The sequence below is a fragment of the Salvelinus alpinus genome, chromosome 38, assembly GCF_045679555.1.
Source record: "Salvelinus alpinus chromosome 38, SLU_Salpinus.1, whole genome shotgun sequence".
NCBI classification, from domain to species: Eukaryota; Metazoa; Chordata; class Actinopteri; order Salmoniformes; family Salmonidae; genus Salvelinus; species Salvelinus alpinus.
Window position 1 is genome coordinate 3,514,500 of NC_092123.1, and position 13,286 is coordinate 3,527,785.

A 13,286-nucleotide genomic window follows, 5' to 3' on the forward strand; every position below is an offset into this window, starting at 1 on the left:
TAGAATAGAATTCAGTATATACATATGAGATGAGTAATGCAAAATATGTAAACATTATTAAAGTGACTAGTATTCTATTTATTAAAGTTATTACTTGCTTTGGACTTTTACCAGAGGAATATATTCAGCTGTTTCATGGTTTATCTGGTGTTATTAGGTTGAGAGCAGACACTTTGACATGCAGTCGCACACTTTAATGGCGTACACCGAAGTCTAGGGACCGATTTCGTCACTGAGTTCAGGGAAACGATTGGGTCACTGCAGTTATCTCTGATAGCCAAGTCATTGTTAGTACGGTGCGTGCTACATTGATTTATTCAGTCCGGTATCAGGTCAATTAATCTAGGCATGTTTGGTGTATGTGTTTAAAACGTATGACTTATTACACAATGTACGATCCTTAATAATGAATGTGTGTTGTCACTACAGCTTCTGTCAGATGACCGAAGTTTTAAGCATTCTGCAGTTGACATTCAGGGAACTCAATGTCCCTGATCAGAGGAATTCAGAGACCATTCAATGCTAAATAAGAAGTGTTGTGTCTGTCACAGTTCCAGGGGGTAGGGGAGTGGCGTTGCTTAGCAGTCTAGTCCCACTTGGAACTAGGTCAGAGAGATGTATAGTACTGTACTTGCTGGACACACAAGTACAGAAAAAAGTGACATCTGTTGAAAATAATACACTCAGGGACATCCCTGGAAAAACGGCTTTATTAAAGGAAGGATTATTCTCTGACTTTGAAGGGTTATTCACTTATTGACACGAGACTTTGAAGAAGGGTTCAAATTGAACCGTTCAATTACATCAGGTCAGCATTACCATGGTCAAGTAAAATCACATAATGGTTCTGGGTAGCTGTAAAATCATTACATTTCCTGGTAGACAGGTTCTGTTTCCTGTGCTCTGCTCAGCATCAGTTTATTGAAAATCATTTGCCCCTTGCTGTACTCGGCCAACCTGAAGTCTGAGGGTACATTTTCACTGCCACAGGATTGAGAGAAGGGCATGGCGTCGGGAGAGTATTGGCACCCGCCACCTCAGACAATGGCATGAGTGTTTAGCTGACCTGTCTAGACAGCGTTGTGGGGGAGCAAGTTTCAGTTCTCTGTCTGATGAGTGATTGTCTGCATTCAGCATCAATTGTGGATTAAATAACCCACCCAGAGGCCTACAAAAATGATATACAAATGTATATTTCCAAATGTATTGAGTTGTGTAACCAGCTTTTCGATAGAAGTAAAAAAACATCCCTCCTTATTGGTTTTGACAAGGACTCTGAGTCACCGCCAGTCCGTGTGTTACAGCTTGCCATTACTGAGACAGATGTTTTAACATAAATTGTACTCCTGTCCTTTGTTTATTAACATTAGACAATTAAGACAAATAAATAAAGGAAACATAAAATAACAGAAGAGACTTTTGCTTTGTTATTTCTATGACCTCAACTTTTGTTTTTAGCGTAGCAGCCACCCATATATTGTGGACATTTCAAACAATACAAGCTCTGATAGCTCAACACTCCACGTTTTTGTTGGATTCATTTATCGCTTCATTATCATTGAAGTGCTACATCTGATGACAATGGAAATGATCAGTCACCTTTAGATAACCATTCACGTGTATTTATCTGAACGTCCACCTTTCTGTCCACCTCTCCAGATAGCTGAGCAGTTAACCTGGATTTCGCTGACACACCCGCGCCTGAGTTCCACCTGAGAGGATGGATGCGCTGGAGTCAGAGCTGACTTGCCCAATCTGCCTCGAGCTCTTTGAGGACCCACTGCTCCTGCCCTGTGCCCACAGCCTGTGCTTCGGCTGCGCCCATCGCATCCTGGTATCCCACTGCGCCTCCAACGAGCCCGTCCAGTCCATCGGAGCCTTCCAGTGCCCCACCTGCCGCTATGTCATCTCTCTCAGTCCGCAGCGTGGCCTAGAAGGACTGAAACGCAACGTCACCCTCCAGAACATCATCGACCGCGTCCAGAGGGCCACCTCCTCCGGCCCCCTGGCCCTGCTGCCTCACAGCGGGCCCAACTCCCCTAGCGAGAAGGCCGGGCGATTCGCCCTGGCCCTGGTCCCCGCCTCCACCGCCATGACCAGCCCTGGGACGCCGCCCAGCCACGTGCAGTGCCAGTTCTGCGAGCAGGACCCGCCGCAGAACGCCGTCAAGACGTGCGTGACATGCGAGGTGTCATACTGCGACGAGTGCCTGCGCGCCACGCACCCCAACAAGAAGCCCTTCACGGGCCACCGTCTGATTGAGCCCATGCCGGACTGCCACCTGCGGGGGCTGCAGTGCCTGGAGCACGAGGAGGAGAAAGTGAACATGTATTGCGTCACCGACGAACAGCTCATCTGCTCGCTGTGCAAACTGGTGGGAAGACACCGAGACCACCAGGTGGCGGCCTTGAGCGACCGCTTCGAGAAACTCAAGGTAAGGGATGACTTTTTGAATGTATACATGAACCTGGTCGCTATGCTCTGCTGGTGGACATGTTGTTTTGAGGAGGGGCGGCATCAGAACTGCTGTGGATAATGTGTGTGACGGGGTAAAGAATTAAAAGCGAGAAGTGAGGAGCTGTGGAAAGCTGTGTGTGAAGTGAAAAGAGTGAGAAAGTGAGATGCCCGATTGTGCACTCGCCATCGCAGGTGTGACTTTGTAAGTGTAATGTTGTGTTGAAGAAATACAGCTACTATATTTTGTTTTGAGTGCACTATAATCCTCACTAACTATGTAGCCTAAATTTCCAACAAAAATGATGTTATCATCTTTTTGTTTCATCATTAGCGGAGCGTCCTAATCATACAATTAGTACAATTAATTCACCGCCCCAAAATACCAAGAGGGTCTCTCTGCATCTCTCCTGTGCAGGCAGTGTGAAAATAGGGGCTCATTAGTGATGAGGAAGCTGGCTGCATCCAGTAGGTTGAGGTTAAACACTGGTAATCGCTCCATTTGGTGGGGGTTGGTTTAATTGAGTGTGACTGGTAGGTGGTGTTAGATGCTGTTAGGGAGGGCCCACTGGGAGATGGCCTGGTATTACCCCCTCTCTCAGGGGGAGCTGAAGCACACTCAGGGGGGCTGTCGGATGGGGGCCTGCTGCCATGTGAAGAAGGGTGTCTTTTAGGGCATGGTGGTCCCCAGAAGTTTGGTGTTTGATGGAGGTGTCCTATATGGATTCTGCAGGACAAATTAAGACCAGAGTTTGATTTGTGAGAAGGCCATGTGTGATCACTGATTTTCAGTTTGGCATCTTTTGCAATCTGGTCCATCTGTCCTGTGTATGTTAAGCGGTCTAGAAAAGGGTTCTGATTACAGAAGTAACACATTGCCTATGGTCTGGGAAAAATGTATCCTTTTATGAAAGCATTTCATGCAATTCTACGTCATTTTAAGTGACTGGTGACTTTAGCAGAATCTTTTTTAAATCAGCAAAAATGATAGAAATTACAGGCTATAATCCGAGATAAATAAAAACAACCTAGTCTTGAATCCATCAATAGCCTAGGCGTAGGTGTGTGGAGACACACAAAGGCTGCATTTATACAGGCAGCCCAATTCTGATCTTTTTTCCCCGCTAATTGGTCTTTGACCAATCAGATCAGCTCTGGAAAAGCTCTGATGTGATTGGTCAAAAGACCAATTAGTGGAAAAAATATCAGAATTGGGCTGCCTGTCTAAACACTGCCATTTTGTACAGTATGAGGAAGAAATTAAAATCCTGAAAAAGCTTTCCAGCTCACTCACCAGTCATGGACAATGCGCCGGTGTCAACAGCCTCTCTCTCTATTGTTTTACTTACTTACTTACTTATTGTTTTATGCTGTTAACTGAACAGGCCTATTTGGAAGTTGATCAAATATTTTGGTATCCCACAGACATATTAGAGTCTTCTCTTTTCAGCAGTAACCATTTGCTTTTCAACCTATGTTTTCCTGCGTTTGTATTTGAAATATTGCGAAAGGTCTGTTTTGGCTGCATGCTATTCACTGGCAGATTTGACGCACGTTCCCGAGGCAAATCCTTGTGTTTAGGCTACACACAATCCACACATATGCTATTTATTTTAAATGAGCTATTGATCCTCTGTGGCTAAATTATAGACGTATTCCTGGTGTAGTATTCTGAATTATTTCATTTATTTCAGAACAGACAGACAGCAGCAATTCTATAATTTAGTGCACCGATGGAGAGGTGATAGTTGCAGGCTCATGTCTATCAGAGCAAGAGAGACGGAGTGAGATCATAGAAAATGAATATCATTCTAGTTCTGTGAGTGATTCAAGAGCATTTCTCTCTCTTTTCACAGCAACGGCCACCAGGCTACAATGTTGCGCGAACCATAAACCCGGGCCGGGTTTACCTTTTCACATTACCTTTTTTTAAGGGGCAGATATCTTTTGTTAGATTTTTTGATTTTTTACATTGTAAACGGTGTAAATAATGTTTCATGCCAGGAGCGGTAGGCTACCGGATCCTGGCAAAACTTAAAGGTGCCGGATCCTATTCCCGGCAGGATCTGGGCCAAATTAAACACTGACTATTATGTTCAGTGTGTATTGCAAACAGTGGGAAGAAAATGTCATGCCACGAGAGGTAGGCTACCGGATCCTTGCAAAACTGAGAGGTGTTGGATCCTATTCCGGAAAGATCCTATTCCGGAAAGATCCAGCTCAAATGAAGCACTGGCTATTTTTGTTTTTCAGAGAGATGAACCATTGATGGAGCGTTTTTTATTCTACACTACCGTGTCTTTCTGCCTCACTTCCGTATTATGCATGTTGCCCCCCTCAAAACTAGAATGGGTACCTGGGTGCATGATGACAGACTTGCGCTATGGCTTTGGGGTTCTTGGTTATAAAATGGAGATAATTCCTGATGCAGTGACAACGCAAAACCACGTGTGCACTGCATTGCAAAATAAACACATTTCTACCTACTGTAGAGGAAGAACATGCTGATGTATGTCCAGTGAAGTGGATCTTTTCGGGGGGTAATATTCTCAGTGTTGAGAATCCTTTACATTTTCCTATTTGACTCCAGTAACAATTAACCAACAGAATACAAACCTTTGCTTCCGTTTGGAGCCGAATGAACACAACCCAGGATTGGCTTACGATGGGTTAATACTCTCACTCTGCGACAGACCTGCATCAAAAGGCCTCGTGCTGTAGTCTAATCTCTCTCGCTTCACCTTTTGAAGGATTTAAAGATGCGTAGCGTCATGAAAACACTCCTGTAAGGGTAGGCAAAGCTCGAATGTAGGTCACTACTACTAGAACCCTTTGCACCACACCATGTAAAATTCATGCAGTATTGATTTCACTTTTAATTACTCATGAAAGAAAACATTAAGGATCATTAAATGTGCAGTCATATTAGGTGGAGCTACCGAACGATTGAAGGGAAATTACTGTCCTATGATTGCAGTATTTTCAGGGGTGGCAGTTGGCCTCTGTGAAAGGGCTAGGTCAATGTGGCTACACCCTTTCCTTTTGGGAGATAAAATTACCATTTCACGGAAACGTACAGAGAGAGGAAATGGTTCAAAATAGCATCAGAGGTCCATGGATCTGGGTCATAGAGGAAGCGCTGATCTAACAATGCAGAATCATGATAAACTTGTAGTAGCTAAGCAGTGACCTTTGACTGTCCTCTGTCTTCCTCCCCTCCCCAGTGGCACAGCTCCTGTCTTGGCCATAACTCTTCACTTTACTCAGCCCCACTACAACTTCTTCCCCCTGGAGTAATCGAGTCATACTGTTACACGGTCATGACCCTTTGCCTGCAGCCTTGCCTCTGATCTATGACTGGCCATGCAGATGACTTTGTGTCTCAAGGGTCTAGGCCAAGGGACGGACCACAGACAACACAAGCATTGACTGTTTCTGAAGTGTTATCATGTACAGTACGTTATGCAGCATTATGGCTTGCATTTTGCACAACTGGCAGAGTAGTGTCAGGAGAAACGTTACGTTTATCATGAACACTGCAAATAGATGGTAAATAGTGATATAAATTATTTTGTATACATTTGATGTCAACAAAACGAATGGCATAAAATCACATGGAATTAATGCAGATGTACTTCATGGATGGATCCTGCAACTTTCCCACATGGTGTGCACATGAAGGTATGGAGTCCATTAAGTGACAGTAAATAACTCAAAGCTGCTTGCCTTTCTCCGTAAACAAAATCACTGAGTTTATATCAGACAGAAACAGCTTGGGAAAATGAAACAGGAGAAATGGAGAACTGATGGAGATGAAGAGAAAGTTAACACAGATAAAGTGTGGAGAACATAATGGCACACAAACAAAGAAACTAACACTGAGACAAGATACACAAGCAATACAAACACATTAAGAATAAAGCAAGATGTGCGAAGTTGATATACAGTACATCAGAGAATGTGATATACAGTCTATGGCTGTTACAACATTCGGTATCTTCCGCTCAACAACCAACAAGTTCTTATGGTCTCACTTCAGTATTCAACGTTTGCACAGGGGGGACAAACGTCAAAACTCTACAGCCGTGTTTAGGCATTAATTCCGACTGGTTAAGGTAAGGGTTAAGGTTTGGGATAGGGTTAAACCCTGTGAGACCCAAGCATATGCATTCGATTACGGTTTAGGGTTATTTATTTTTTTACAGAAAAGTTGCAAAAATTCACCATAGGGCATCATTGGTAGGAAGAATTTGTGTTAAGAAAACCGTAAAATTCTATAAAAACCACATGAAAATGTATCAAAGCATTGACGTGCTGGCGCATGTCCTGGTGGGTCCTGGGGGTATGATCTTTGACCCTCTGTAACTTTCTCACGCATTATTACTGATGATTCATTCAGGATGATCCGTAATCATGTTAGCATCCACATTAATGTAGAATTGTTTATTAACATGTTCTATTCTCATTTACAACATAAGTGACTCCAAAATGACACAAAACATTAATTACCATATAATTATTTTGGGCATAAAATAATCTGAAACTCAACCAAAACGAACTGCAAATGCATCCGATACGTTTGTAGAGTCACAAGCTTGACGTAGTCATTGTGTGCTAGGAATATGGGAGCAAATACTAAACTTTTGATTACTTTATTTATAAGAATCTTTAGGGGAGTCAATCATTTTGACACCTACCTTTTTGAGTGATAAGAAATACTACTTGTTAAACAAAATCTCTTTCTCTGAGCAATTGGGTTAGTATAAAATAATATAATTTCCCTTTTTTTGCTTACAGTTTAGCTTAGTATTAATATTATTTATTTCATACAGTCATTATTGCTCATCTTTATCAAGGATGTTAATCATTTCGGGCACAGTGCATCTAAAATGAAGTTATATTGTCTGAAATAACAAAATGCATCAACTTGATCTATCTACAAAACTGTATTTTGCTATCAACATTTTTGTTGAAGTTGAAAGGATCAACTATTTTGTTGATTTTCTATGTATGAAGAACATCTAACTTACTTTAAATAAAATTTGGTTGTCCTTTCTGCTTTAACTTGAAGAGATAACCTCCTGTCTTACCTCTTTACCATAAAATAAATTATAAAAGATATACATTTGTATATTTGTATATTTGTATTATGTATTATTTCAATATGTAAAGGAAACATCGAAGTTACTCTTATTTGGTTGTCTATCTCTTACTTGTCTATCAACGTATGAAGAGTTTCATTCCAAAACGCTATATATATCCACCTCACTCTCAGATAAATAAGTAGTACTGCTAGGCTTTGCACTGTCAAATGTGACACACATGCTGGAAGTTAGTCCCACAGTGCCTTCATATTTTTTTTTATAAAGAACTGTACGAATTATACATTTGTGATAGCAATATTTATTATCCAGAGCAACCATACACAACAGTCAAATATACACGATATGACCTTATCACCTTAGCCAAATACATTTAAACTCAGTTTTTCACAATTCCTGACATTGAATCCTCGTAAAAATTCCCTGTCTTAGGTCAGTTAGGATCACCATTTTATTTTAAGAATGTGAAATGTCAGAATAATAGTAGAGAGAATTATTTATTTCAGCTTTTATTTCTTTCATTACATTCCCAGCATGTCAGAAGTTTACATACACTCAATTAGTATTTGGTAGTATTGCCTTTAAATTGTTTAACTTGGGTCAAACATTTCGGGGAGCCTTCCACAAGCTTCCCACAATAAGTTGGGTGAATTTGACCCATTTCGCTTGACAGAGCTGGTGTAACTGAGTCAGGTTTGTAGGCCTCCATGCTCGCACACACTTTTTCAGTTCTACCCACAAATTCTCTATAAGATTGAGGTCATGGCTTTGTGATGGCTACTCCAATACCTTGACTTTGTTGTCCTTAAGCCATTTTACCACAACTTTGGAAATATGCTTGGGGTCATTGTCCATTTGGAAGACCCATTTGCGACCAAGCTGTAACTTCCTGACTGATGTCTTGAGATGTTGCTTCAATAGATCCACATCATTTTCCTTCCTCATGATGCCATCTATTTTGTAAAGTGCACCAGTCCCTCCTGCAGCAAAGCACCCCCACAACATGATGCTGCCACCCCCGTGCTTCACGGTTTGGATGGTGTTCTTCGGCTTGCAAGCCTCCCCCTTTTTCCTCCAAACATAACGATGGTCATTATGGCCAAACAGTTCTATTTTTGTTTCATCAGACCAGAGGACATTTCTCCAAAAAGTACGATCTTTGTCACCATGTGTAGTTGCAAACCGTAGTCTGCCGTTTTTATCAGTTTTGGAGCAGTGGCTTCTTCCTTGCTGAGTGGCCTTTCAGGTTATGTCGATATAGGATTCGTTTTACTGTGGCTATAGATACTTTTGTACCTGTTTCCTTCAGAATCTTCACAAGGACCTTTGCTGTTGTTCTGGGATTGATTTGCACTTTTCGCATCAAAGTACGTTCACCTCTAGGAGACAGAACGCGTCTCCTTCCTGAGCGGTATGACGGCTGCGTGGTCCCATGGTGTTTATAGCTGTGTACTATTGTTTGTACAGATGAACGTGGTACGTTCAGGCGTTTGGAAATTGCTCCCAAGAATGAACCAGACTTGTGGAGGTCTACAATGTTTTTTCTGAGGTCTTGGCTGATTTCTTTAGATTTTCCCATGATGTCAAGCAAAGAGGCACTGAGTTTGAAGGTAGGCCTTGAAATACATCCCGTTACACCTCCAATTGACTCAAATGATGTCAATTAGCCTATCAGAAGCTTCTAAAGCCATGACATCATTTTCTGGAAATTTCCAATCTGTTTAAAGGCACAGTCAACCTAGTGTATGTAAACTTCTGACCCACTGGAATTGTGATACAGTGAAATAATCTGTCACTTAATTATAAATGAAATAATCTGTCTGTAAACAATTGTCTGAAAAATGACTTGTGTCATGCACAAAGTAGATGTCCTAACTGACTTGCCAAAGCTAAAGTTTGTTAATAATGCATGGCAGTTTCTACCAGGTATTTATGACCTGGCATAATGTCATAAAATTGTGGTGGGGAGAGTGATAGAGGGGGTGGAGACACGATATACACCCCCAAAGGGCCACGTCGTGACAGTTTTTACTATTTTCTACATTGTAGAATAATAGTGAAGACATTAAAACAATAAAATAACACATACAGAATCATGTAGTATCCAAAAAAGTGTTAAACACATTTTTTTATGTTTTATTCTTCAAAGTAGCCACCTTTTGCATTGATGACAGCTTTGCACACTCTTGGCATTTTCTCATCCAACTCATCCAAAACCATCTCAATTGGGTTGAGGTCGGATGATGCAGCACTCCATCACTCTCCTTCTTGGTCAAATAGCCCTTACACCGCCTGGAATTGTGTTTTGGGTCATTGTCCTGTTGAAAAACAAATGATAGTCCCATTAACCTCTCTGGGATATGTGGGACGCAAATGACCCACATGGCCAACATCCAGAGAAAATGCAGAGCGCCAAATTCAAATAGATTACCATAAAAATGTAACTTTCATGAAATCACACATGCAATACACCAAATTATAGCTATACTTGTTGTGAATCCAGCCAATGTGTCAGATTTCAAAAAGGCTTTACGTTGAAAGCACACCAAACGATTATGTTAGGTCAGTACATAGTCACAGAAAAACACAGCCATTTTTCCAGCCAAAGAGTGGGGTCACAAAAAGCCGAAATAGAGATAAAATGAATCACTAACCTTTGATGATTTTCATCAGATGACACTCATAGGACATCATGTTACACAATACATGTATGTTTTGTTCAATAAAGTTCATATTTATATCCAAAATCTCAGTTTACTTTGGCGCGTTACATTCAGTAATGTTTTGCTTTCAAAACATCCGGTGATTTTGCAGAGAGCCACATCAATTTACAGAAATACTCATCATAACTGTAGGTGAAAACACAAGTGTTATGCATGGAACTACAGATAAACTTCTCCTTAATGCAACCGCTGTGTCAGATTTCAAAAAAGCTTTACCGAAAAAGCACACCATGCAATAATCTGAGTACAGCGTTCAGAGCCCAAACAAGCCATACAGATATCCGCCATGTTGTGGAGTCAACAAAGTCAGAAATAGCATTATAAATATTCACTTACCTTTGATGATCTTCATCAGAATGCACTCCCAGGAATCCCAGTTCCACAATAAATGTTTGATTTGTTCGATAAAGTCCATAATTTATGTCCAAATACCTCCTTTTTGTTTGCGCATTTAGTACACAATCCAAACTTACAGTTCGTAGAAACATGTCAAACTAAGTATAGAATCAATCTTTAGGATGTTTTTATCATAAATCTTCAATAATGTTCCAACTGGAGAATTCCTTTGTCTGTAGAATTAAATGGAACGCAAGCTACCTCTCACGTGATCACGCATGACCAGCTCATGCCACTCTGGCAGACATCTGACTCATTCAGCTCCCATTCCCTCCTCCTTCACAGTAGAAGCATCAAACAAGGTTCTAAAGACTGTTGACATCTAGTGGAAGCCGTAGGAAGTGCAATATGACCCCATTTACACTGTATCTTGGATAGTCAAAGAGTTGAAAAAGTACAAATCTCAGATTTCCCACTTCCCGGTTGGATTTTTTCTCAGGTTTTTGCCTGGCATATGAGTTCTGTTATACTCACAGACATCATTCAAACATCCAAATCTTTAATTATAATTATATGCATATTCTAGCTTTTAGGACTGAGTAGCAGTCAGTTTACTCGGGGCACCTTTTTATCCAAGCTACTCAATACTGCCCCCCTGTCCCAAAGAAGTTAAGTGCAAACCAGATGGGTCGGCATATCACTGCAGAATGCTGTGGTAGCCATGCTGGTTAAGTGTGCCTTGAATTCTAAATAAATCACAGACAATGTCACCAGAAAAGCACCCCCACACCTCTTCCTCCATGCTTCATGGTGGGGAACACACATGCAGAGATCATCTGTTCACCTACTCTGTGTTTCACAAGACATGGCAGTTGGATCCAAAACTCTCAAATTTGGACTCATCAGACTCAAGGACAGATTTCCACCGGTGTAATGTCCATTGCTCGTGTTTCTTGGGCCAAGCAAGTCTCTTCTTATTATTGGTGTCCTTTAGTAGTGGTTTCTTTGCAGCAATTCAACCATGAAGGCCTGATTTACGAAGTCTCCTCTGAACAGTTAATGTTGAGATGTGTCTGTTACTTGAACTCTGTGAAGCATTTATTTGGGCTGCAATCTGAGGTGCAGTTAACTCCAACTAACTTATTCTCTGCAGCAGAGGTAACTCTGGGTCTTCCTTTCCTGTGGCGGTCCTCATGAGAGCCAGTTTCATTATAGTACTTGATGGTTTTTGCGACTGCACTTGCAGAAACTTTAAAAGTTCTTGACATTTTTCTGATCGACTGACCTTCATGTCTTAAAGTAATGAAGTGACTGTCATTTCTCTTTGATTATTTGAGCTGTTCTTGCCATAAGATGGACTTGGTCTTTTACCAAAAAGGGTTGTCTTCTGTATACCCCCCACCTTGTCACAACACAACTGATTGGCTCAAAAGCATTACAAAGGAAAGAAATTCCACAAATTAACTTTTAACAATGCACACCTGTTAATTGAAATGCATTCCAGGTGACTACCTCATGAAGCTGGTTGAGAGAATGCCATGAGTTTGCAAAGCTGTCGTCAAGGCAAAGACTTTGAAGAATCTGAAATATAAAATATATTTTTATTTGTTTAACACTTTTTTGGTTAATACATGATTCCATGTGTTATTTCATAGTGTTGATGTGTTCACTATTATTCTACAATGTAGAAAATATACAAAATTAAGAAAAACCCTTGAATGAGTAGGTGTTCTAAAACTTTTGACTGGTAGTGTAGGCTTCCAAACTCTGTTTTAGACGATACTGACTTTATGACCAAAATTATTCTATTTACACTTTGTAGTAGGTGTGTCCAAACTTTTGACTGGTACAGTATATATATATTTTTACATAATCACTACATCTTAGAGAAGACAGCAAAAAATGGCTCATGTCATGTACTTGCATTGATGGCTACCAACATATGCTTTTGTAGGGGGACCATTGTAGGTTTCTAATGTTTCAGAGGCTACTAATGCCAAAGTAATCATACTGACACACAACAAATACTACTAAGAAATAAATATGGTTCTAAGGAAATTCATATAGTGTTTGACATAATTTTTTTGTTTATAGGTAGCGTTGCATTTTTGCAACTGTGGTTCTCAAAGGGATAAAACAGAAAAAACGTAACGGTTAAATTTAGGCATTAATTCCGACTGTTTGGGATAGGGTTAAAACATTCTAAATACAAAAGAGTGCCTAGCACTGGGATTGAAAGCTCGATCCTCTGAGCCGTAGCTTGCGGTGCAAGCCCTTCCTCTATCCTAATCCACAATGGCCTATCAAGCCGCGAGCCTACTAGATGGTAATAGGTGCTCACATTTCCCCTAGTGGATGGTATCGAAGGCATCTCCCGACGTCCTGGGAACCTGGACAAACGTTGAATACTGAAGTGGATCTGGTGTGACCTGGCTGCAACAACAGCACTAGAGGGAGTTGTGATGTGTGATGACCCGGTAGACATTTTTCAGAGCATCAGACTGCTTGTTCAGGGACACCCGGACACAGAGTGAGCAGGAAAACAACGTCCCACCTGCCTATGTGATAGAGACAGTGGTGTAGCAACGGTATAGGATAATCGGTCTACTCCCATGACATCACTGCCTGAGGCTAACTATGTCTAACATCACTGCATGTCAGTCAATACCAC

The 13,286-nt window shown here is 41.1% G+C and overlaps 1 protein-coding gene across 2 annotated transcripts in view; it reads left to right on the forward strand.

Annotated features, from left to right (window-relative positions):
* The window catches only part of LOC139566320 (E3 ubiquitin-protein ligase Midline-1-like), a 35,374-nt gene that overhangs the window by 8,497 nt on the left and 13,591 nt on the right, over nt 1–13,286 (forward strand). For both annotated transcript variants that reach the window (XM_071387434.1, XM_071387435.1), the window contains exon 2: nt 1,660–2,434. In XM_071387434.1, the coding sequence (XP_071243535.1) occupies nt 1,721–2,434 (714 nt within the window). In that variant the 5' untranslated portion in view covers nt 1,660–1,720. The remainder of the gene's footprint in view (nt 1–1,659; nt 2,435–13,286) is intronic.